This window comes from Danio rerio, chromosome 20, assembly GCF_049306965.1.
Source record: "Danio rerio strain Tuebingen ecotype United States chromosome 20, GRCz12tu, whole genome shotgun sequence".
NCBI classification, from domain to species: domain Eukaryota; kingdom Metazoa; phylum Chordata; class Actinopteri; order Cypriniformes; family Danionidae; genus Danio; species Danio rerio.
In genome coordinates, this window is record NC_133195.1 from 30,361,875 (window position 1) to 30,381,369 (window position 19,495).

Genomic DNA, 19,495 nt, shown 5'->3' on the forward strand with positions numbered 1-19,495 from the left:
CCAGTAGTGATATACCATACCGTTCTATAATTAGTATTTGAGCTTATTGTTACTGTCACACCATACACACAGTGGAAGTTGCAGCTAAATTTGTCTGTTTATAGCTATAATAATGATATAATTATTATTTTTTTAAGTGAATAAATATACATTTATTTATTGTTTGTATTTTTTATATTTTATTGTTGTTTTTATTTGATTATTTTATTAATTAAATTCAATTCATCTTTATTTCTATAGCACTTTTACAATGTAGATTGTGTCAAAGCAGATTAACATAGAAGTTTTAGTAAATTGAAATATAAACTGTGTCAGTCCAGTCTTCAGAATTGAAGTTCAGTTTAGTTCAGTTCAGTGTGGTTTAATTTTCACTGCTGAAAGTCCAAACACTGAAAAGCAAATCATCAGTATTTATTAATAAATGTTGTTAATATTTATTATTTATTTTTTAATTTACCTAACATTTTTGTGTGTATCTTGTCTTATAGAGCATTTGCTGGAGAAAAAAAGAAACACAACACAAGACACACAATTTCAGTATTGAAACTAAATATAAAAATATATTAAAATTAAAAATGTCTGTATCTGAAACAAAAGGGTGCTAGCAGATTAATTAATCCTGTCATGATGTAAGATACACAACTGCTGAATCCACTGTTAATGAATCAAGCTTTTAGCTACAATCTAAGGCTAATTTGTATGTTGTTAGTGAAGATATTCAACTCAAGATTTCTAGTTTTAAATTATAGATGTTAAGGCCCTGTTATCTTAATTATCATGAAATAATTTCAGCCTCTTTCAATTAAACACATCATGTAAACACTGCTAATTAACTGATTTCATGCGGTTGAAATCTGCCTTGAGCAAAACTCTTGTTTTATCATGTTAACCTATGGCAGTTGTTGAATTATTAATGAGTATATCTAGCATAACAGATAAAAGATCAAATAAAAACAAGCTTTATTGTGCAGCATTTACACTCCTTACAATATATTTAGGTAAAACAGAGCAGAAATCTTGCACTCATGAAATCAATCTTGTGCTGATTGATTTAAACAAAGGAATCCAAACCCAATGTATTTATCTCAGTTTATGTCCTTCATTTCATCTAGAGGTTGTGAAGGGCCCCCATCACTTGTTCCCTAATTCAGCTGTTTTTTCCATTCTTTTAACCTCCCGAGACCTACCATGCAATATTGACGAAATCCTTTCACCACTTTGCTCCCAAGCTCACCTTCACCAAAATGATATTAAGAATTCATATCCAATTAAATGAGAGCAGACATTGCCAGTGCTGCAGGATAGCCTTCACTGATGTCGGCATCGGCTCATAGTTATGAATAGTCTTTATTTTCAATATTCTCTGTTCCTGAATTGTGCACTAGAGAAGCTCAAGGGATAAAACCATTACTGGGGTCTGGAGCTCACAATGTCACGCTGCGTCTCTAGGTTATAGATTACATCTTTGAACTTAATGCCGCCTCTGTTGCTGCTTGACACGTTTCAAAGGTACCCAAGAATTCAGAAAAACAGAGAGCCGCATGCGATGTTCATTATTTTTAGAGCTAAACTTAAAATGAACCTGCTTCCTGAATAGAAACTGCATAGGAATAAGCTAGTGGAGTAGGCGCTTTTTGTATATGGATATATTCATAGACTATTGTGGTATACCATTTACTGTTGATTCCTGCATAATGCATCGAGAACTTGATGGCTGGGTCATTATGAATTGCATCTATTTTTAGTCAGTCACCTGCCGATGAGGATACTTGGATAAAGTAAAATGCCTGTCCATTTGCAAGGGAATTCCTAATGATTGCTATACAAAATATGAGAGAATATCATGCATGAGATAGAAGATGCGTCCATTTTAGTAGCCCAGTGTCCACGGTAGGTTATATGGGTATATTATGTATAATTTTGTTTGGGTTATGAGGAAAACTACTATTTATTCAGTGCCAGGGTTGCTTAAAAAATAGGCTTTTCCCCCTCTGGTATTGCATCCAGTCCTGCTACCGTGCTTTCTACTCTGAAGCTTCATTCAGACAGCCTTATTATCTGATATAGACGCTGCACGTCTAATTCAGGTAAAGGCTAATTTGATATGCTTGAATATAAGAAAGAAAGACAGATGCAAAGGGGTACTGTCAGTTGTCTTAGAGTTAAATGATAGTCCTCAAAACGTTTTCAATAATTTTCCATATCTCCACAAGTCTGCTTATAGTGTTATCAGATAATAGATAGTGTATAAAAGGATAGTGAAATAACATAAGTAATTGGATTTTGCTTTGACCAGAAGAGTATCCTAGTAAAGAAGATTAAAGTTTTCCTTGCTCTCAGTGAAACCTACAGTCTGCGTTTTTAAATCAATCTGTTTATGAATGCATATTTAGTACATATATGATTTTATTGAAAGGTGCTAAATGTAACTATTTTCATTCATCACTTTTTTTTTTTTGACAATGTGTGAAAATCAAGGGCTGTGACAGATTTTATTGATAAAAAACAAAAGTATATGACATTTGTGCATGCTCCTGAGAGCTTTATTTCAAATGTTTTTCTTTTTTAAATTCATTTGATTGGAATTTGGAATAAAAAATGTTTAGAATAATGCAAAACGAGCTATTCCATGGTCTAATTTCAGTGTGAAAATAAATAAAAGGAGATTAATTCAAACTATCATCCAACATAGCAAGATTTAGATAATTAAGATAATTAATCTATCATAATCATGTAATTTTCAACACTGATTCATTGGAAGAGTGCACCTCAACCTGCATTTACGAACCTGTCATGCAAATACACACTTCAGCATATGTTTGACCAGCATGATCTCACAAGGAAACCTATTTTACATTTTGTCAGTTTAGTGGCTAATTTGTACGAATTTGTACGAGTTCAGTCATACAAAAATATACGATTTAAAAAAAGGAGGCGTGGCACCCAACCCCACCCCTAACCCCAATCGTCATTGGTTGATGAGCAAATCGAACTAAATTGTATGAATTAGATCGTACAAAATCATACAAATTAGCCACTAAATCAAAAAGTTACTAATTGCTGTGAGATTGCGTTGGCAGTGCACTGTTTTCTTAAGTTTGCTTTTTAAGAACACTATTGGTTGGGTTTAGGGAAGTGGTTTCAGGGCAGTGTTTTCATAAGGTGATCTATGACTAGTTCTGCCTTTTCGTAGACATGTACAAGGACATGTTTCTGAAACATATAACAAAACGTATCCTAAAGAAATGTATTTCATATTTACAGTCATCTGAAACATGCAATGAAACATACCTGGAAACCTAATGTCATTTCTGTTTTTCAAAAATGTAGAATAATTCACATATCGTCTTAAATTTTCACCTATTTTTACATAGCTGTCTGCATTGTGGACATTGTCTGGAGGTTTATTATCAGTGTATTGCTGCAAAGTAATATTCATTTGTTTTTATGTAACTAATATAGGAATAATACAGAACTTTGTCCTTAGTTTTGCATCATTTGATCCAAGTTTGGTCATGTACGGTACACCACTGGTGGTGTCATTATGCTTACAGTCATGCGACTGTTTGGTTTTCATCACTAAGATTTATAAAACTGGAAGTGGGTGTCAGGAGTCTTAACCGTGAGAAACTAAACTGTACTTTATATTGTTTTCACACTGAAGGCCAAGCTTTGCATTATCACTGCTTGTGACTTTGAATTCAGAAGGTTGGAGATTTTCAATGTGAGAGTTTGTTTTGTGTCTTTTAAGTCATATTACCATAAATTAATCTGTCTAAATCGTTTGTTTATTTGCTTTTCCCTCATTAAACATTCATTATTTTGTTTACTGCTGTCTCTGTGAAGGTCTCCCTGACTTAAATCTGACCTGTATATCTGATGCTCTTTTGCTTGACTACACAAAGATCACCCCTTACATTGTGTGTGCTGAAAAGAAAAAAGAAAACTGAGCTGATGTAAATCAGACCTCATCATATTCGGCTCGCTTCACTCAGTAAGATCTGAACAGCAAGCCGTTTTTTCTCCTCAGATTGTCAATTAATTAATTCTGTGCTAATGGTAAAGGACCAGCTCATGACCCTCTTCTCCACTGGGTTTCAAAAGCTCCTCTGCATCAAGGGATTATCAAGTAAAAGATGTCATTAAAGAAGAAAGGAAAGAGCACATTATCCCTTCCCCCTCTTAAAAATGGTTGAAAAATGGACAGAGAGGTGCATAAGTGTCCTAAATGTATTCAGGGATTTTATCCCACTCCTCACAAACTGATGCTCTCATTAAAACAGCATGAAGACCTTTAAGGTTTTAAAGTGCAGAAGCTTCAAACAGCCTTCGGGCAATTCTTTCCGGCTTTGTCCATCTCTCCTTTGCCCCTTGAGCCTCTGCTTTAAGGAAAATGAAAAAATAACAAAGTTTCACTGGTTAAGTAGAAGAAATGTGTCGGTATCTAATGAAAATTATTCCATAATGTGTTATCAGTTCATGATTCCCCACTGATTTCTCTATATTTGAAATAACATCAAATAGAATTATATGGTCCGATTTCATTTTCAGCTTCATGATATATCTACTTTGCAGGCTACTTATTTTTTCTTAATGCAGTTAAGAAACCTTCATTTGATTTAGAGAGAATAAATATCTTTAAAAAGGAACCTCTGCTTTTTTTCCCAAACAGGAGATTCATTTCTCTCAATCCTGCAAAGATTGCAAATAAACGAATACAGAAAGTAATACCCGTTTATTCACAGGTTGTTTGTAGTTGACATGATAATCTGAACTACACACAGTACTGCCTACTAAAATGAACATGCCCATGTTTTGCTGTGCTCAGTGGGTGATATTCACACACACTGTGAGTCAGGCCTCAAATGTTTTTCAGCCCATTTACTGTCAGCCAATGGCTTGTCAATCTTCTAAGGGGGTAAGGCTCAGATTTTCGTGCATCTGTGATTAAACTAGTTTAGAATGATTGTAACATCTCAATTTGTATATTTGTATTGTCACATTAAAGCCCACTGAAAAAAAATCTGCGTGTGTGTGATTGTGTGTGTTTTCACAGAACAATAATATAATTAGCTTTAGCGCCATCTACTGGACAGACAATTTATTTAAATGGGAAAATCTCAATTGAATGGCTACTGCCTCAAAATAGTCAAAATTTATGTTTGTGCTTTATTTCAAGATATATCATATATATATATATATATATATATATATATATATATATATATATATATATATATATATATATATATATATATATATATATATATATATATATATATATATATATATATATATATATATATATATATTGTTGTACACATACATTTTTAAAAAGAGTCATCACTAATAATGGTCTTTTAAAGAAAAAATATCTGCAAAAAAAAATAAAAAATCTGCAAGACACCGGCCCTCCAGGAACAAGCTTGGTGACCCCTGCACCAATGTGCTTTGACAAAATACATTAACATAGCATAAGTTTTCCCTGGCTGGCCAAAAATTTGGCCTTAGTTTTGTTTTACATATATCACTATAGGGAGGAAATATATTGTGCTGACTGAATGTATTTAAATGCGGACGTACTCCTAACTCCCTTCTATCCCATATATTATCCAGTACATTAAAGATTCACCTTTAATGTTCAACAGAACAGATCTCGTTTTGTTCCTCAGTTATTGCCTATGCAGAGAATGAGCTTGAACATCTTCAGAGTTATGCTACTGTATTGTTGCAGCAGTGTTTGCTTGCTCCCGTTCTTCCTGTCGCTGTTTATTTTGTGATAATGAACATCATTGCTCTACATTACCCCTTGCTTGTGCTATTGTGCTGAGTGTAATCTTTGTTTACTGTATAAATGTGATGATTCATGCAATTTCTAAGTACTATAGTATCAGCAATAAAAGTACAACATTGATTCTGGCCCAACAAAAACCCAGTACTTTGTGTCCAAAACTACTGAAGGGACTGTTCACCCCAAAAATGACCCTCTCACTTTCTTTAGGCTTGTAATAAATGAATAATGAAACAGTAGAAAACTCTTTCTTTTTTTCTTTAATAATAAGAAAAATAGATAATTACTGGCTTCATTCACATCTACAGCTGACCATCAGAACAGCAGAAACCTTGCTACTTCACATGACACACATCACTTTAGAGCTAGTATTTGAATGATTCTCTAGCTTAATGTCTAAGCAGGGGTGTCCAAACTTGATCTTCGAGGGCCGGGGTCCTGCTAATCAATGTCTTTCTAAAAACTTCAAGGAAGGTGTGTTGAAGGAAGTTGGAGCTAAACTGTGCAGGACACCAGCCCTCCAGGACCGAGTCTGGACATCCCTGGTCTGTAGTGCTGACAAAACAGTTGATTTTACTCACATTTTAAGATTATAAGACTGAACGGCATTAAATGCCATCAGTCTGCAGAGATTTCCCAGTATTTCTTTGTTGCAGTAATTAACCCTGAAAAGCAAAGCAAACACTACCAGATTACTATGGTATAAATACAACACTACAAAATACACGAGAGAAAGAGATTGACTTAAAATTTCACTTACCTGTTTTATAATGATTTGATCAGCTGTAGTTTGAAATACGACAAGAAAACGCTGAGTTCTCTTTTAAGAACTTATTATGCGATCTCTGTCGTCATATTGCAATCTAAATAACTAATATATACTATAAATATTTAACAAACTGTACTAAGTTTATTCCTCTGCTTGTCTCTCTATGTGGGTGGAGTAATACACCACAAGCATGAAGAGGCTGTACGAGTGCTGTTATTGCAGAATATCGCATGGCTATCAGCCAATCAGATTCGAGAACCAGACATATAAACACACACAAAACAATATTAATATGAGTCTTATGAAGAGGTAAGCAATGACTTGCAGTTTATCATTTAGCAAGGTTTTAGTTTAAAGCATAAAGCAGTTTCAGATAAAATAGTCATCCTAAAATGAGTTTGTTTTGCATGTAAACAGTACTGAGAAATTTGCATGTGTATGAGGTTGATTTTTTGACATGGCACTGCCCAAAACTAATATTACATCAATTTTATTTCTATAAGTAGCCTAAACATAAGTAGTAATTGTATATAAGTAGCCTAAACATTAAATGTAATATAACATTTTGTATAGTAATTTAAAGAGTTAAAATCCTCTAGATAGAAAGTTTTAATTATCCTAAATGATGCTGGTTATATGTGGCAGTTTAATTGTTTTTGTATATTAAAATATTACTACTACTACTACTAATACTACTATTATTATTATTATTAGTAGTAGTAGTAGTAGTAGTAGTAGTAGTAGTAGTAGTAGTAGTAAGAGTAGTAGTAGACAGGCATTTCTGTGCTCTGTTTCTCTATGTGTAACTTTGTTTTTTAGTCCCACTTTATTTTGATGGTTCGTTTGTTGAATTTAAGTTACATTGCATCTACATGCCAACTAATTCTCATTAGATTATAAGTAGACATATACTTGCAAAGTTTTTTATAGTCAGTTAAATATCTTTTTAGCAGCAGTATCAACATATATTAAGCAGACAGCCTACTAATACTATAATGGACCATCAAATTAAAGTGTTACTTTTTTAATTTTAATGTTTTGCTGAAGAAGAAGAAGAAGAAGAGAGAAAAAAACACCACATCCCTAATGTCTTAAGAATTATGTAAAATAATAGTTAATTTTCACTTCTGGGTGAACTATCTCTTAAAGCCTACTCATAAATATAAAGCTGACTTATGTGAATCTGCATTTAGGTTGATCTCAGAAGCATTTTTTTTACCCTGCAAATATTCCACACTGTCCCAGTTCAATGACCCATTTAGGGATGTGCCATCCTACCTTTGCATGCGTTTTGACACAAGTGTGTCCAATCCTGGCACCTAGGGAGAAAAAAAAGCATATCGCTTCCCCTAAATCACCATGTCTCATCTCTTCATTTCCGCCAGTGATCACCATAGCTGATTTATCGTGCTATGTCCTGCTTACTCTGTTTTATGAGGATTAAGCCTGCCATGCGACATAAGTGGGACAGAGGTGACCGACCGCGCTTGTTCAGAAATAAATCCCGAAACAAGAACAAAGTAAATTTGCTTTCGCACCTCTTGGTTCAGAAATTAGCAGTCACAAAATGCTTTGTCCTCGGTGAATTAAAATGTAAGAGCGAAGTTCAATTAGAGCGTTCTGTGATTTCCAGTCCATTACTTCAGAGAAAAGAAAGATGAAAATGTTACAAAAGGCCAAAAGAACTCAGAAAAGGAGAGATAATTGGCCCATCTTTGCATATTGTTGTGAGTGTGTGTGTGTGTGTGTGTGTGTGTGTGTGTGTGTGTGTGTGTGTGTGTGTGTGTGTGTGTGTGTGTGTGTGTGTGTGTGTGTGTGTGTGTGTGTGTGCGCCTTTGTGTATTCAAGCATTGGAATCACATTAAGTACTGTATGTATGCAACACACGTACCAGCTTCTTTTACGTTTTCTCTGTTTGTGTTTTGGCTAGCTCATGTTTCTCCAGGGAATGCATCCACCGTGATAAGGACATCATTTTCATACCGGCCAATCTGCACAACAAGCAAGCCACCCACGTATACACCCACACAGTTCTTGGTACTATTAACGTCATGTCATGCAAGTCTGAGCTTGTCAGTGAAGGTGTGTGTGTGTGTGAGAGAGGGAATGTTGAGGCTCTAGAGGAAGAGGTGGAGAGGCAGAGTCACATAACTATGACAGTATTCATCAGCACAGTGGTGAAGGAAGACTCTTTTTGTATCAAGACTGCGTGCTGTGCTTTGAGAATGATACTGTGTAGTTGCATCAGGTAGACAGGAAATGTATTTGCCAGTCACGTCATTGCAAAAAAAAAAAAAAAGAAATGAATAGATACGTGTATATAGGGGATGTCTACATTAATTGAATAATTGTAAGCAGTGTACAGAGCATCCGGAAAGTATTCATAGCGCTTTATTTTTCCTACATTGTTTATGTTAAAGCCTTATTCCAAAATAGATTAAATTCATTTATTTCCTCAAAATTCTACACACAATACCACATAATGACAATGTGAAAAAAAGTTTTTGAAATTGTTGCAAATTTATTAAAAGTAAAAAACCTGAAAAATTAGATGTACATAAGTATCACAGCCTTTGCCGTGAAGCTCTAAATTGAGCTCATGTAAATTCTGTTTCCACTTATCCTTTTAAAGATGTTTTAACTGCTTCATTACAGTTCACCTCTGGTAAATTCAGTTGACTGGACATAGTTTGAAAAGGCATACACCTGTCAATATTAGATCCAAGGGTTTACAGTGCAGTGCATGTCAAAGCACAAACCAAGCATGAAGGCAAAGGAATAGTCTGTAGACCTCAGAGACAGGATTGTTTCGAGGCACAAGGCTGGGGAAGGTTACAGAAACATTTCTGCTGCTCTAAAAGTTCCAGTGAGCACAGTGGCCTCCATCATCCATAAGTGGAAAATGTTTGGAACCACCAGGACTCTTCCTAGAGCTGACCGGCCATCTAAGCTGAGTGATCAGGGAAAAGAGCCTTAGTCAGGAAGGTGATCAATAACCAGATGGTCACTCTGTCTGAGATCCAGCATTATTCTGTGGAAAGAGGAAAACTTCACAGAAGGACAATCATCTGTGCAGCAATCCACCAATCAGGCCTGTATGGTAGAGTGGCCAGATGGAAGCCACTCCTTAGTATTGGAATTTGCCAAAGGGCATCTGAAGGACTCTTTAGACCATAAGAACCAAAATTCTCTGGTCTGATGAGACTAAAATTGAACTCTTTGGAGTGAATGCCAAGCGTTACGTATGGAGAAAACCACTGCTCATCACCAGCCTAATACCATCCCTACAGAGAAGCATGGTGGTGGCAGCATCATACTGTGGGGAAGTTTTTCAGCAGCAGGAACTGGAAGACTAGCCAGGATAGAGGGAAAGATGAATGCAGCAATGTACAGGGAAATCCTGAATGAAAACCTGCTTCAGAGTGCTCTTTGGGCGATGGTTCATCTTCCAGCAGGACAATGACCCAAAGCACATGGCCAAAATATAAATGGAGTGGCTTCACAACAACTCGGTGAATGTCCTTGAGTGGCCCAGCCAAAGCCCAGACCTAAATCCTATTTAACATCTCTGAAGAGATCTGAAAATAGCTGTCATATGAAATAGAGGGGGGGGGGGGCGCTATGAATACTTTCTGGATGCACTGTATGTGTAATGTATTTTTTTTTTTTTTTTTTTTTAGGACATCAGTATTTCCAGCAAAAAAGATATTCAAAGATGCCATTTTAACATGTGAAGGTATCTGTGTTTTTGAAACTAATGAAGACAGCAGAAGTCAATGATTCAGTTGAATTATTTAGCCTGACATGTTTACTGCTCCAAAATATTATACATATTTTCTAAAATAAAATATATTGTGTTAATTTGGGAAAAAGGTTGTTGCTTTTTACTCAGACATTTAAAAAGAGCATATTTTAGAGCAGTAATCACAATAACGTGAAACTGTGATTTTTTTATCCATGGTTATCATACTATCAGAATCTCATACCGGCACATGCCTAGTGACTATGGAGTTTAGTGAACTCACTGGACGGCTACACAGTGATCAGAAAGGGATGGACATGTTCAGCAATAATACTGCTCTGAACTTTTTAAGCAATCCTTAATTGGTACTAAAGGGTGCTATGAAAATATCCTATACACCATTACACAATCAGCCTTAATCACTAATACAAGACAGCTGTACTAACAATAGAATCTATACCTGCTCAGATTATGCTACAAGAATATGCATAAATACATTTAATTTAACAATTAACTTATATTAACTAAATTAAATCAACATTTGCTATGAGCGCACTTTGCATTTAAAACACCTAATACACTTGCCCATTGTTTTTCAGGTAGCTTTGCAGTTACTTTTTTAACCTTCTTAGAGATATTGCCTTCTCTAAGCTGTTCTGTATTTATTTTGTCTCAGTTTGTTCTGTTTCTTCATGTCATTCCAGAAAGCTTAGATGATGATCAGATCAGATCTCTGTGTGGTGTCAGACTCCTTCTGACAATAATCTCACTGTATAATAATTAAAATTAATGACAAAAATAATGTTTGAAAATGTAGATTGATATTTCACACTGACCAACTTAAAAAATTACCAACTTTAAACCTTTTTCGGTGATAATACTAGTACTTTTGCACAGTAATCTTGTTGGATTTATGTAAAAAGGTACTTTTTCACTTTCTGTGACAAAGTGACTTGTACAGACATGACATTGTAATTGCAACATGCCAGAACCTGTATTCTGCCATTTTAAGCTGTTTGTCAAATTTTTATAAAGTGATAACCCACCATTGCAAGTAAACCAGTCTGGGCTGTAGGGATTTCAGCATGTTTAAAAATTATAAAAAATATTTTTAGTAGATTCTGAGTTTTACTGGTTAGAAACACCAAGGCCTCACTGCTTGTTCTACACTTCTAGGCATTGAGTTAACTTTGTATTTGTGCTTATATATGTGTCTGGTTTGACCATCATTCCTGGAGTTGTGGGTCGATGTGGTCTCTGTGACTCATGTGGCATGATGTAATGGACCTACTTCTGGCAGTGTGTGTAAATGTAAAATCACTCTTCAAATATTTTCTCCACAGCACCAGGAGGAAGTCAGGCTTACACTGTTTGGCTAACAAGATCAGTCAAACCAGATCAGTTACACTGTAATGTCCCCTGAGCAGGAAATAATCCTAATGATTTTAATGCTTATAGGACATTAATGGTGTTCTGGAAGTCTGGTGAATCGCCATTTATGGGACACCAGGGACTGTGTATACAGTACAGTAGTGGTTTAAAAAGGTTAACATAGAAAAAAAAAACATAGGTTGGTCTTGTTTTCTTTTTGGACTGCAGTCAATGTTTAATTGCTGTTTGTCAATATTTTATTGCTGTTTTATCAAAAATGCTTCCACTAAAAGTCAACTTAACTAATGATTTGTGAGGTAGTTTCTTTAGGAGGACTTTATTTTGTTTTAAGAATAAAGCAGCATATTATTAAAACTGTTTTTTTTGTTTTGTTTATTGTTTGTGCTGTTATCTGGATTTATATTTAATCAGTCACTAAATGATCTGACTGTTACAGATATATACAAATATATTTGGAAGCTCGATGGCTTGGAAATTTAACACGACGTTGCCTCCTTGTGGTCAGTTGTTGAATTTACAGTTTACAACATTGAATTTTTTGTGCTTACAAATTACTTCTCTTCAGTGTCCAATGCTCTACAAGAAATTATAACACTGATTTGGTGCTCTAGAATTGATTATCAATAATTATTTCATAAATACATTCAAAAGAACAACATTAAATTTGTATACAAATATGAATATAAAAAAAACATGAATATACTGTATTATTTAATAATAATAATTCTAAAAATCATAATCATAATAATACCTTTTCAATACTTTCATAATATTAAATAACTTGTTTTTAATTGTAGAGGATAAATTTATATATAATATGACAATTTGTCAAATGCTTAAACTGAATATCAATTAATTTAAATACATTTTAAAACTGCACATATATGGTTGTCACTGCACAATAAAAATATTTTCCTTAATTAAAGTAACTATAAAAAACAAATGATTTTAAATAAAAAAACAAGCTGTATCAGCATTAGCCAGTTATCTTAGCCAGGAATCCACTTCACTGATTAACATAAATAATAGAGATTAAATGAGAATATTTTGTAAATACTAAAGATAGTCAGACATTTTGGAGGGCTATGAAAACTCAAAATAATTTGGTAACAATGTGTGAAGTTTCCTAACTCATTCTGACACTGAATACAGTTGGTCAGGATTAAATTAATTACTATAGAGGTAAGGTTTTATTCAAGTACTTATATACAGTTTCTCACTCCCCCTGTGTTAGATGTGATTGAAATGCTATTGAAATGTTTCTCACAGGGTCTCTTTCGTTAACAGCAGATTTTGAAGGTTTTTAAGTGTATTTTATTTTTCTTTAATTTTGTTGTCTACATTTTCTTCACGTCAAGTGCATTATTGTTTTGTATTATTGTTTAGCCAGGTGTTTTAAATTAATTATTTTATATGCAAGAATAAAATGTCTGAGGTTTAAATGCACATATTGAATACAGTAAGTGTGGACGAAATGAATCGGTTTATTGAGTACTGATAACGGGAACATACACACTCAAAAAGTTACTTATTAAAAATGAGTTCTAAAACAAAACAATTCTGAGGGTTTATGGGACGCAACTTCACTGTTTTATGTTCAATCCACTTGATTTTTTAAAAATGATTATGTAAACCCTTTGATACACCACATGGGTCTAAAGTGGCCCGTCTAAGCTTATTTTTTCTATGTCTATTTTATAGCTTGTGCATCAAAGGGTTAACTTAAGATTTTGTGTTGGGACAGCATGACGGAATAGTGCGAAACCCAGCCTTAATTACAGTGCAGTTGTCATTTTAATAATTTTTTAGCAGAGGGCGCTATAGTTACAAAAACAAACCGTTTCGTTCATTTCCTTTTCGAGTAGGGAAAACGAAGCGTCACGATGTTGTCAAGTTTTCTGTTGTCTATATTTCTTTTTCTCTGTGGTGTTTATGCCTTTATATTTTCTATCATGTTATAGCAGCTTGCCATTTTCCGCGAGTTTGTCTGACTGACAGCTGTTTTGAGGGCGTTGGGTTGCTTTTCAGAGACTGCTTAGCAGATCACATGCTGCAGTTTTTTGACGGCGAAGAAGAGGAGGAGACCGACTAAACTCACAGTCCCAGGAATGTTTCTTTTCTCACCCACAAGACCTCTGATTGGCTGCCTGCTCCTCGCTGAACAGCCTACCTGCTCCACTTGCCAGTAGTTGTATTTTAACCTCTCTTGCATTGTGCAGGCTTTTTCCACAAACCATGTGATTGTTTGAGCTTGTCTGAGTTTTGCAGCCTCTACTTTTATCAGCTCACATCCCGACTCGTGCTGGAATAGTCTGGACAGCTGGATGCATTGATAAGACTGCACAGTGAAAGCAGGAGGAGTGACTGTACTGACTTCATACAGTTCATACAATACAGGTGGTGATATCTCTGTGATGTAGAGAAACAGCTTTGTTTGAAGATTTTTTTCCTGTATGTTGTCCAACTGACTTTGACACTGTGTTGTGTGCAGACATGTTTTCTGTCAGTGCTGCTGTGCTACGGCGAGGTGTTTTAAGGTACAGATGGGACAGATGCTGTGCGCTTGCAACAGTTGTTTCTGGAAACAAGACCTCACAGTGAGTTTGAGTGTGTTTGAGGGCTCTTGTTGATGTAGGACTCAGGAGCTTTTACACATTATCAAGCATTTGATGCTTTTTAAATTTAGTTTATTGTGTTTATTCTAAGCCTTTTAACAATATGCTTGTAATATAATAATGTACTTAATTTAAAATGGAAACACCTTATAATAACTATTCATTTGTAAACCTTGGGAACTTACAATATAAAGTGCTCAGCATAATTGAATACACTCCATTTTGAAAATAAATATTTTTATCCATTTCTCTGTGAATATAGGCAATGTATTTTGGTGCCCTAAACAAAACCAATTTATTAAACATCTATATTTATTAAAATAATATTTATTTTATGCACCAATATTTAGCCACCAAACATATTTAGGAAGTGAAAGATAATACAATTAAGTGCAAGCTAAATTATTATTTTTTTTATCCTTTTTAAAATTTGTATTTAATATTTTTCTATAACATATTCATTTGAGTGTACTAGTTTTTGGACCATTATCGAAGTTATTTTGTTAGATAAGCTCCAGATTTGGTGTCAGTAGTGACTAATCTAATGTATATGCACAAATATAATATTGTATAGCTTGCTTTTAAAAATATTAAATTAAACGATAGATTTGTGAGGGGTGTACTTTTATATCTGAGCACTGTATTGTTCATTATATTATAAACTGTATTTTTCTGTCTTTACCAGAAACATTGCACCAACCCAAAATTAAAGTTGATAATATAATATATAATAGATTTTATAAGATAAATGTATATAGATTTTTACATTACATTACAGCTATATGAGTACTGGGTCATGCATTAACTGTAATTTACTTTGTGGGACAAACATCAGATTATTCAGGTGCTTCATAAACAATACACAGCTATGTTAATGTACTGTATTAAATGGAGCTTGACACTTAATAAAGTATTTTTACAGTACATTGCCATATGTTGTTCAGACTTTTTTTTTTGATTAGCCAATAAATGAATTAATAAGGGCATTTCTCAGTTGGTCAGTTGGCATTTCTGTGTGGAGTTTGCATGTTCTACCTGTGTTCGCGTGGGCTTCCTCTGGGTGTGCTCTGGTTTCCCCCACAGTCCAAAGATTTGGTACAGGTGAATTGAATAAGCTAAATTGTCCATAGTGTATGTGTGTGAATGCAAGAGTGTATGGGGGATTCCCAGTGTTGGGTTGCAGCTAGAAGAGCATCCGCTGCGTAAAACATATGCTGGAAAAGTTGGTGGTTCATTCTGCTGTGTGGACTCCTGACTAATAAAGGGACTAAGCCAAAAAAGAAAAAGAATGAATGATTATTATTATTAATATTATTATTATATATTTTTTTATTATATATTTCCCAGTACTGAGTTGCAGCTGGAAAGGCGTCCACTGTGTAAACCATATAACGCAGTGGTTCTCAAACATTTTTCATCAAGTACCACCTCGGAAAAAAATTGTCTTTGCAAGTACCACCATAATGAGCAGTTTTGAAATACAGTAGCGTATTAGGTCTAGTAAAGCAGCTTAAGCTCTGTACAGTTTAAAAAAGAAATAACTCCTGGTTTGTTAGCACCTGGAAATGTTGCCTAGACCTCATAAATATAGGCTTTATGTCATCATATTCGTATATAAATCATTTTTGATAATTTATTTAAATATATGTAGCATGTACATATTACATATTTGATTCATCCGCGTACCACTAGAAGGAAGCCTGCGTACCACTAGTGGTACACGTACCACAGTTTGAGAACCACTGATATAACGGAATAGTTGATGGTTTATTCCACTGTGGTACCCTCTAAAATAGAGACTAAGGCGAAGGAAAATTTATAAATTAAAAATGTAGCTATTATTATTAATATTATTATTATTAAGCATTGATTCATTGCTTACACAGGATTTCATTACTTCCCCTCTGAACCTACTATTTATAAATTTACATCTATTTTTTATATACTATTTATGAAGGCAAACCTGAATCATCAAATCCAAAAAAAGTTTTTATGTACTATTTTGGTAATTTTGCAAGTTATAGTTACTGGATTATGCTGGATTTTAAACTGTCTTCTACCAAAATCAAAATTTAAGCTTATAATATATAATACATGTTTATATATAACAGATTTTACATTAATATTTACAACTATATTAATATTGAGTCACGTACATTAACTGTAATACACTTTGTGGTACAAACATCTGAATAACTAGGTGCTTCTTAAAAAAGTTATATTAATATATTAAGTGGATATTGCAGCTTAACACAGTAATTTTTGCAATGCATTGCCATATGTTGTTTACACCTTGTTTTAGATTAGCCAATAAATAAATCAATAAAGCCCTTCAGCAGAACCTTGCAGTAGATTTTGATTCTTCTTTGTATGTGCAGGCAGGTGAAACAGCGGCTGAAGGAGGAGGTGGAGCAGATGAAGAGTCAGTTTCCAGGTTTCAGGCCTGGTCTTGTGGTGCTGCAGGTCAGTCTGGACCTCATGCTTCTTTTCATTTATTTTATTTATTTTTGTTGCCCATATAGTATGCCTCATACTGATAGCTAGCTGTTTAACTTCATCTCTCCCGATAATCTGACTCATCTTTTCTCTTTATTGCTTTTTCCTTTCGCTCTACTCCAGGTGGTCATTTGGTAAAGTGCCATTTTCTTTTCTGTCACGGTTGTGGGTGTTGTGTTAAAATAGAAAATCTCCCTATGGCTTCATGGTCATGTGTTGATAAATGCAGAAGTGTGCATGTAAGAGAAAGGTGTGCTAGTTTAAGGTCACAGTGATAAGATTAAGACAGCACTGATATTGTGTGTGACTCAATTACACAACAACCTCACTGTGCTGTTTTGCTGTTTTCACTTTTAAAGATCTGTATTGATCGTTGCATACAAATAACCAGACTTACAACAACAACAACGCACTGATTTCCAGATAAAAATGAATATTGTATATTATTTTAATAATGTTTTTAAATGAGGGTTACTGTAGTAAACTAAACTCTTAAAACATAAGGCTAAATAAAATATTTGTGTGTCTGTGTGTGTGTGTCAAATTAAAGCTCAAAATATAAACTGAATTAAAAATATATTTATTATATAACTATTAGGGTTGCATGGTTTACCGGTACTATGGTAGTACTGTGATACTATGGCTCCAAAATACTGGAGGTGCCACTGTAGTATGTAAACGGTAGTATCACCATTAACGGTTTATCTACAATGTATAATGTTGCATGTGTAAAAGTAACTAAAATGCTTACACGTTTGTGCAACAATAGACCATTTTATTTGAATAGTTTGTGGTGCCCTTTAAGGTTGCAAACTGTAGAATTCACGCCTTTTATGGTAGCCTATTGCACATTTTTTGATGCTTCAGTTCGAATCTGAATTAGTTAATTTCTGCTCCTTTCAATATGATATAGTAGCTACACCAACCACAACAATCTCGATTCTTACCTGATAAGACAGGAAACATTGAAACCATTTTTGACCACTTCATAAAGCCTAATTTGTTTAGAAAAATGCTCTTTTTGTAACAAATGTCATTTGGTGTATTTTGTATCTTTATTTTAATTTATTTTTGTTGGTCAGTTATGTACAAAATAAACAAAAAGAATGAATACATTTTAAGTGAAGAACAACTACTTTCTTCGATAATAAGGGAATCATTCATTCAATTCAAGTAGGCGTATTATAACATAAAATATAGTAATTTTGACAATTTTCTTTATTTATGAATTACAGTATCACAATACTACTTGGTATCACGATATTTCAGCTGGTAGAGTATAATAACACAAATTAATGGTATTGTGAAAACCCTGATAACTATATGGAGATATAAAATAAAAAAGCATACAAAAATTACTTTAAAAATTGGGGCTGCACGGTGGTTCAGTGGTTAGCACTATGACCTCACAGCAAGAAGGTCTCTGGTTCGAGTCCCAGCAGGGTCAGTTGGCATTTCTGTGTGGAGATTGCATGTAAAGTTTGTGTTCACATGGGTTTCCTCTGGGTGCAGTTTCCCCCACAGTCCAAAGACATGTGGGATAAGTGAATTAGATTAACTAAATTGGCTGTAGTGTAAGAGTGTGTGTAGATGTGAAAGTGTATGCATGTTTACCAGTACAGGATTGCAACTGAATGGGCATCTGCTGCATAAAACATATGCCGTAATAGTTGACAAAGCCAAAGGAAAATTAATAAATTAATTTATTTAAAATCACTCAGAAATGTTGCTTAACACTATTAAATATTTAAATATTTTCACAAAATAAAATATTTCTAATTAAACCCTTGCAAAACAAATATCTGCACAAAAATTTCTAATTGCATTTTTATATTCATAAACAGCAACATTTTGAAGATTAAGTAGTTTTCTTTTGTGTGTGTGTGTGTGTGTGTGTGTGTGTGTGTGCGTTTGTTTGTTTGTTTGTTTGTTTGTTTGTTTGTTTGTTTGTTTGTTTCAAAGGTTGGAGACAGAGAAGACTCAAACCTCTACATCAGTATGAAGCTCAAAGCTGCGGCTGAGGTTCAGTGAGCTGATTTAATAAACTGAAGTCTTGTTTATCATAAACCTCTCACTCACACTGTCTCTCTCCTTGGTTTAGATTGGAATCAATGCGAACCACATCAGGCTTCCTGAAACAGCCACTGAAAATGAAGTAAGAGAAACACAATAAATAACAACGTTTATCCATATATCATTGTTTTAATCTTAATTAGAAGTCTTTTGTTTTAATCAACGCTGAAAAAATACAGCAACCAATCTATTGCAAAGCCATCATAGAAAAATGATGAAAGATCCAATGCCCTCATCAGTTTGATAGAGTTTATCCTTTAAAATTACAAAACAGTCTGTCTGGGTTAATTGTAACACCTTTATTACATTTCCTAAACCACCTACTGACTAACCTTCAGTTCCGATTTAGTTTTGTAAGGAAGTTGCAATTGATCATTAGTATAATTAATAAATGTCGCACACAGCAGATTAAACTATTTTGTGAGAAATATGATTTAAGGACTGGTCTTCTTTAGGTCCTACGCAACATAGTTGCGGTGAATGAGAATCCTGCATTTCATGGGCTCATTGTGCAGCTGCCGCTCGACTCCATCAACCCAATAAACACTGAGAAAATCACCAATGCTGTCGCTCCAGAGAAAGATGTTGATGGGTACGTCAAATCTGTGTTTTTTTAA

General features: G+C 34.3%; 1 protein-coding gene and 1 long non-coding RNA gene across 7 annotated transcripts in view; one reads left to right on the top strand and one right to left on the bottom strand.

Moving 5' to 3' along the window:
- Positions 1 to 209: 209 nt before the first annotated feature.
- Positions 210 to 7,988, bottom strand: LOC141379277 (uncharacterized). The gene is made up of 3 exons (XR_012395798.1): positions 7,839 to 7,988; positions 6,373 to 6,456; positions 210 to 4,382 (listed from the first exon to the last, which is right to left on the bottom strand). It is a non-coding gene; the product is annotated as an uncharacterized lncRNA (long non-coding RNA).
- A 5,559-nt stretch (positions 7,989 to 13,547) lies between these two features.
- Positions 13,548 to 19,495, top strand: part of mthfd1a (methylenetetrahydrofolate dehydrogenase (NADP+ dependent) 1a, methenyltetrahydrofolate cyclohydrolase, formyltetrahydrofolate synthetase) — a 36,069-nt gene continuing 30,121 nt past the window's right edge. For 5 of the 6 annotated variants that reach the window (XR_012395801.1, XR_012395802.1, XR_012395800.1 and 2 more), the window contains exons 1-6: positions 13,548 to 14,091; positions 14,186 to 14,291; positions 16,688 to 16,772; positions 18,768 to 18,827; positions 18,907 to 18,960; positions 19,334 to 19,470. Coding sequence is in view for 3 of the 6 variants with exons in the window: in XM_690886.10 (XP_695978.4) it covers positions 14,188 to 14,291; positions 16,688 to 16,772; positions 18,768 to 18,827; positions 18,907 to 18,960; positions 19,334 to 19,470 (440 nt within the window). In the remaining 3 variants the exon portion in view is untranslated. The remainder of the gene's footprint in view (positions 14,092 to 14,185; positions 14,292 to 16,687; positions 16,773 to 18,767; positions 18,828 to 18,906; positions 18,961 to 19,333; positions 19,471 to 19,495) is intronic. The other variant, XM_073933344.1, reaches the window with a different exon arrangement.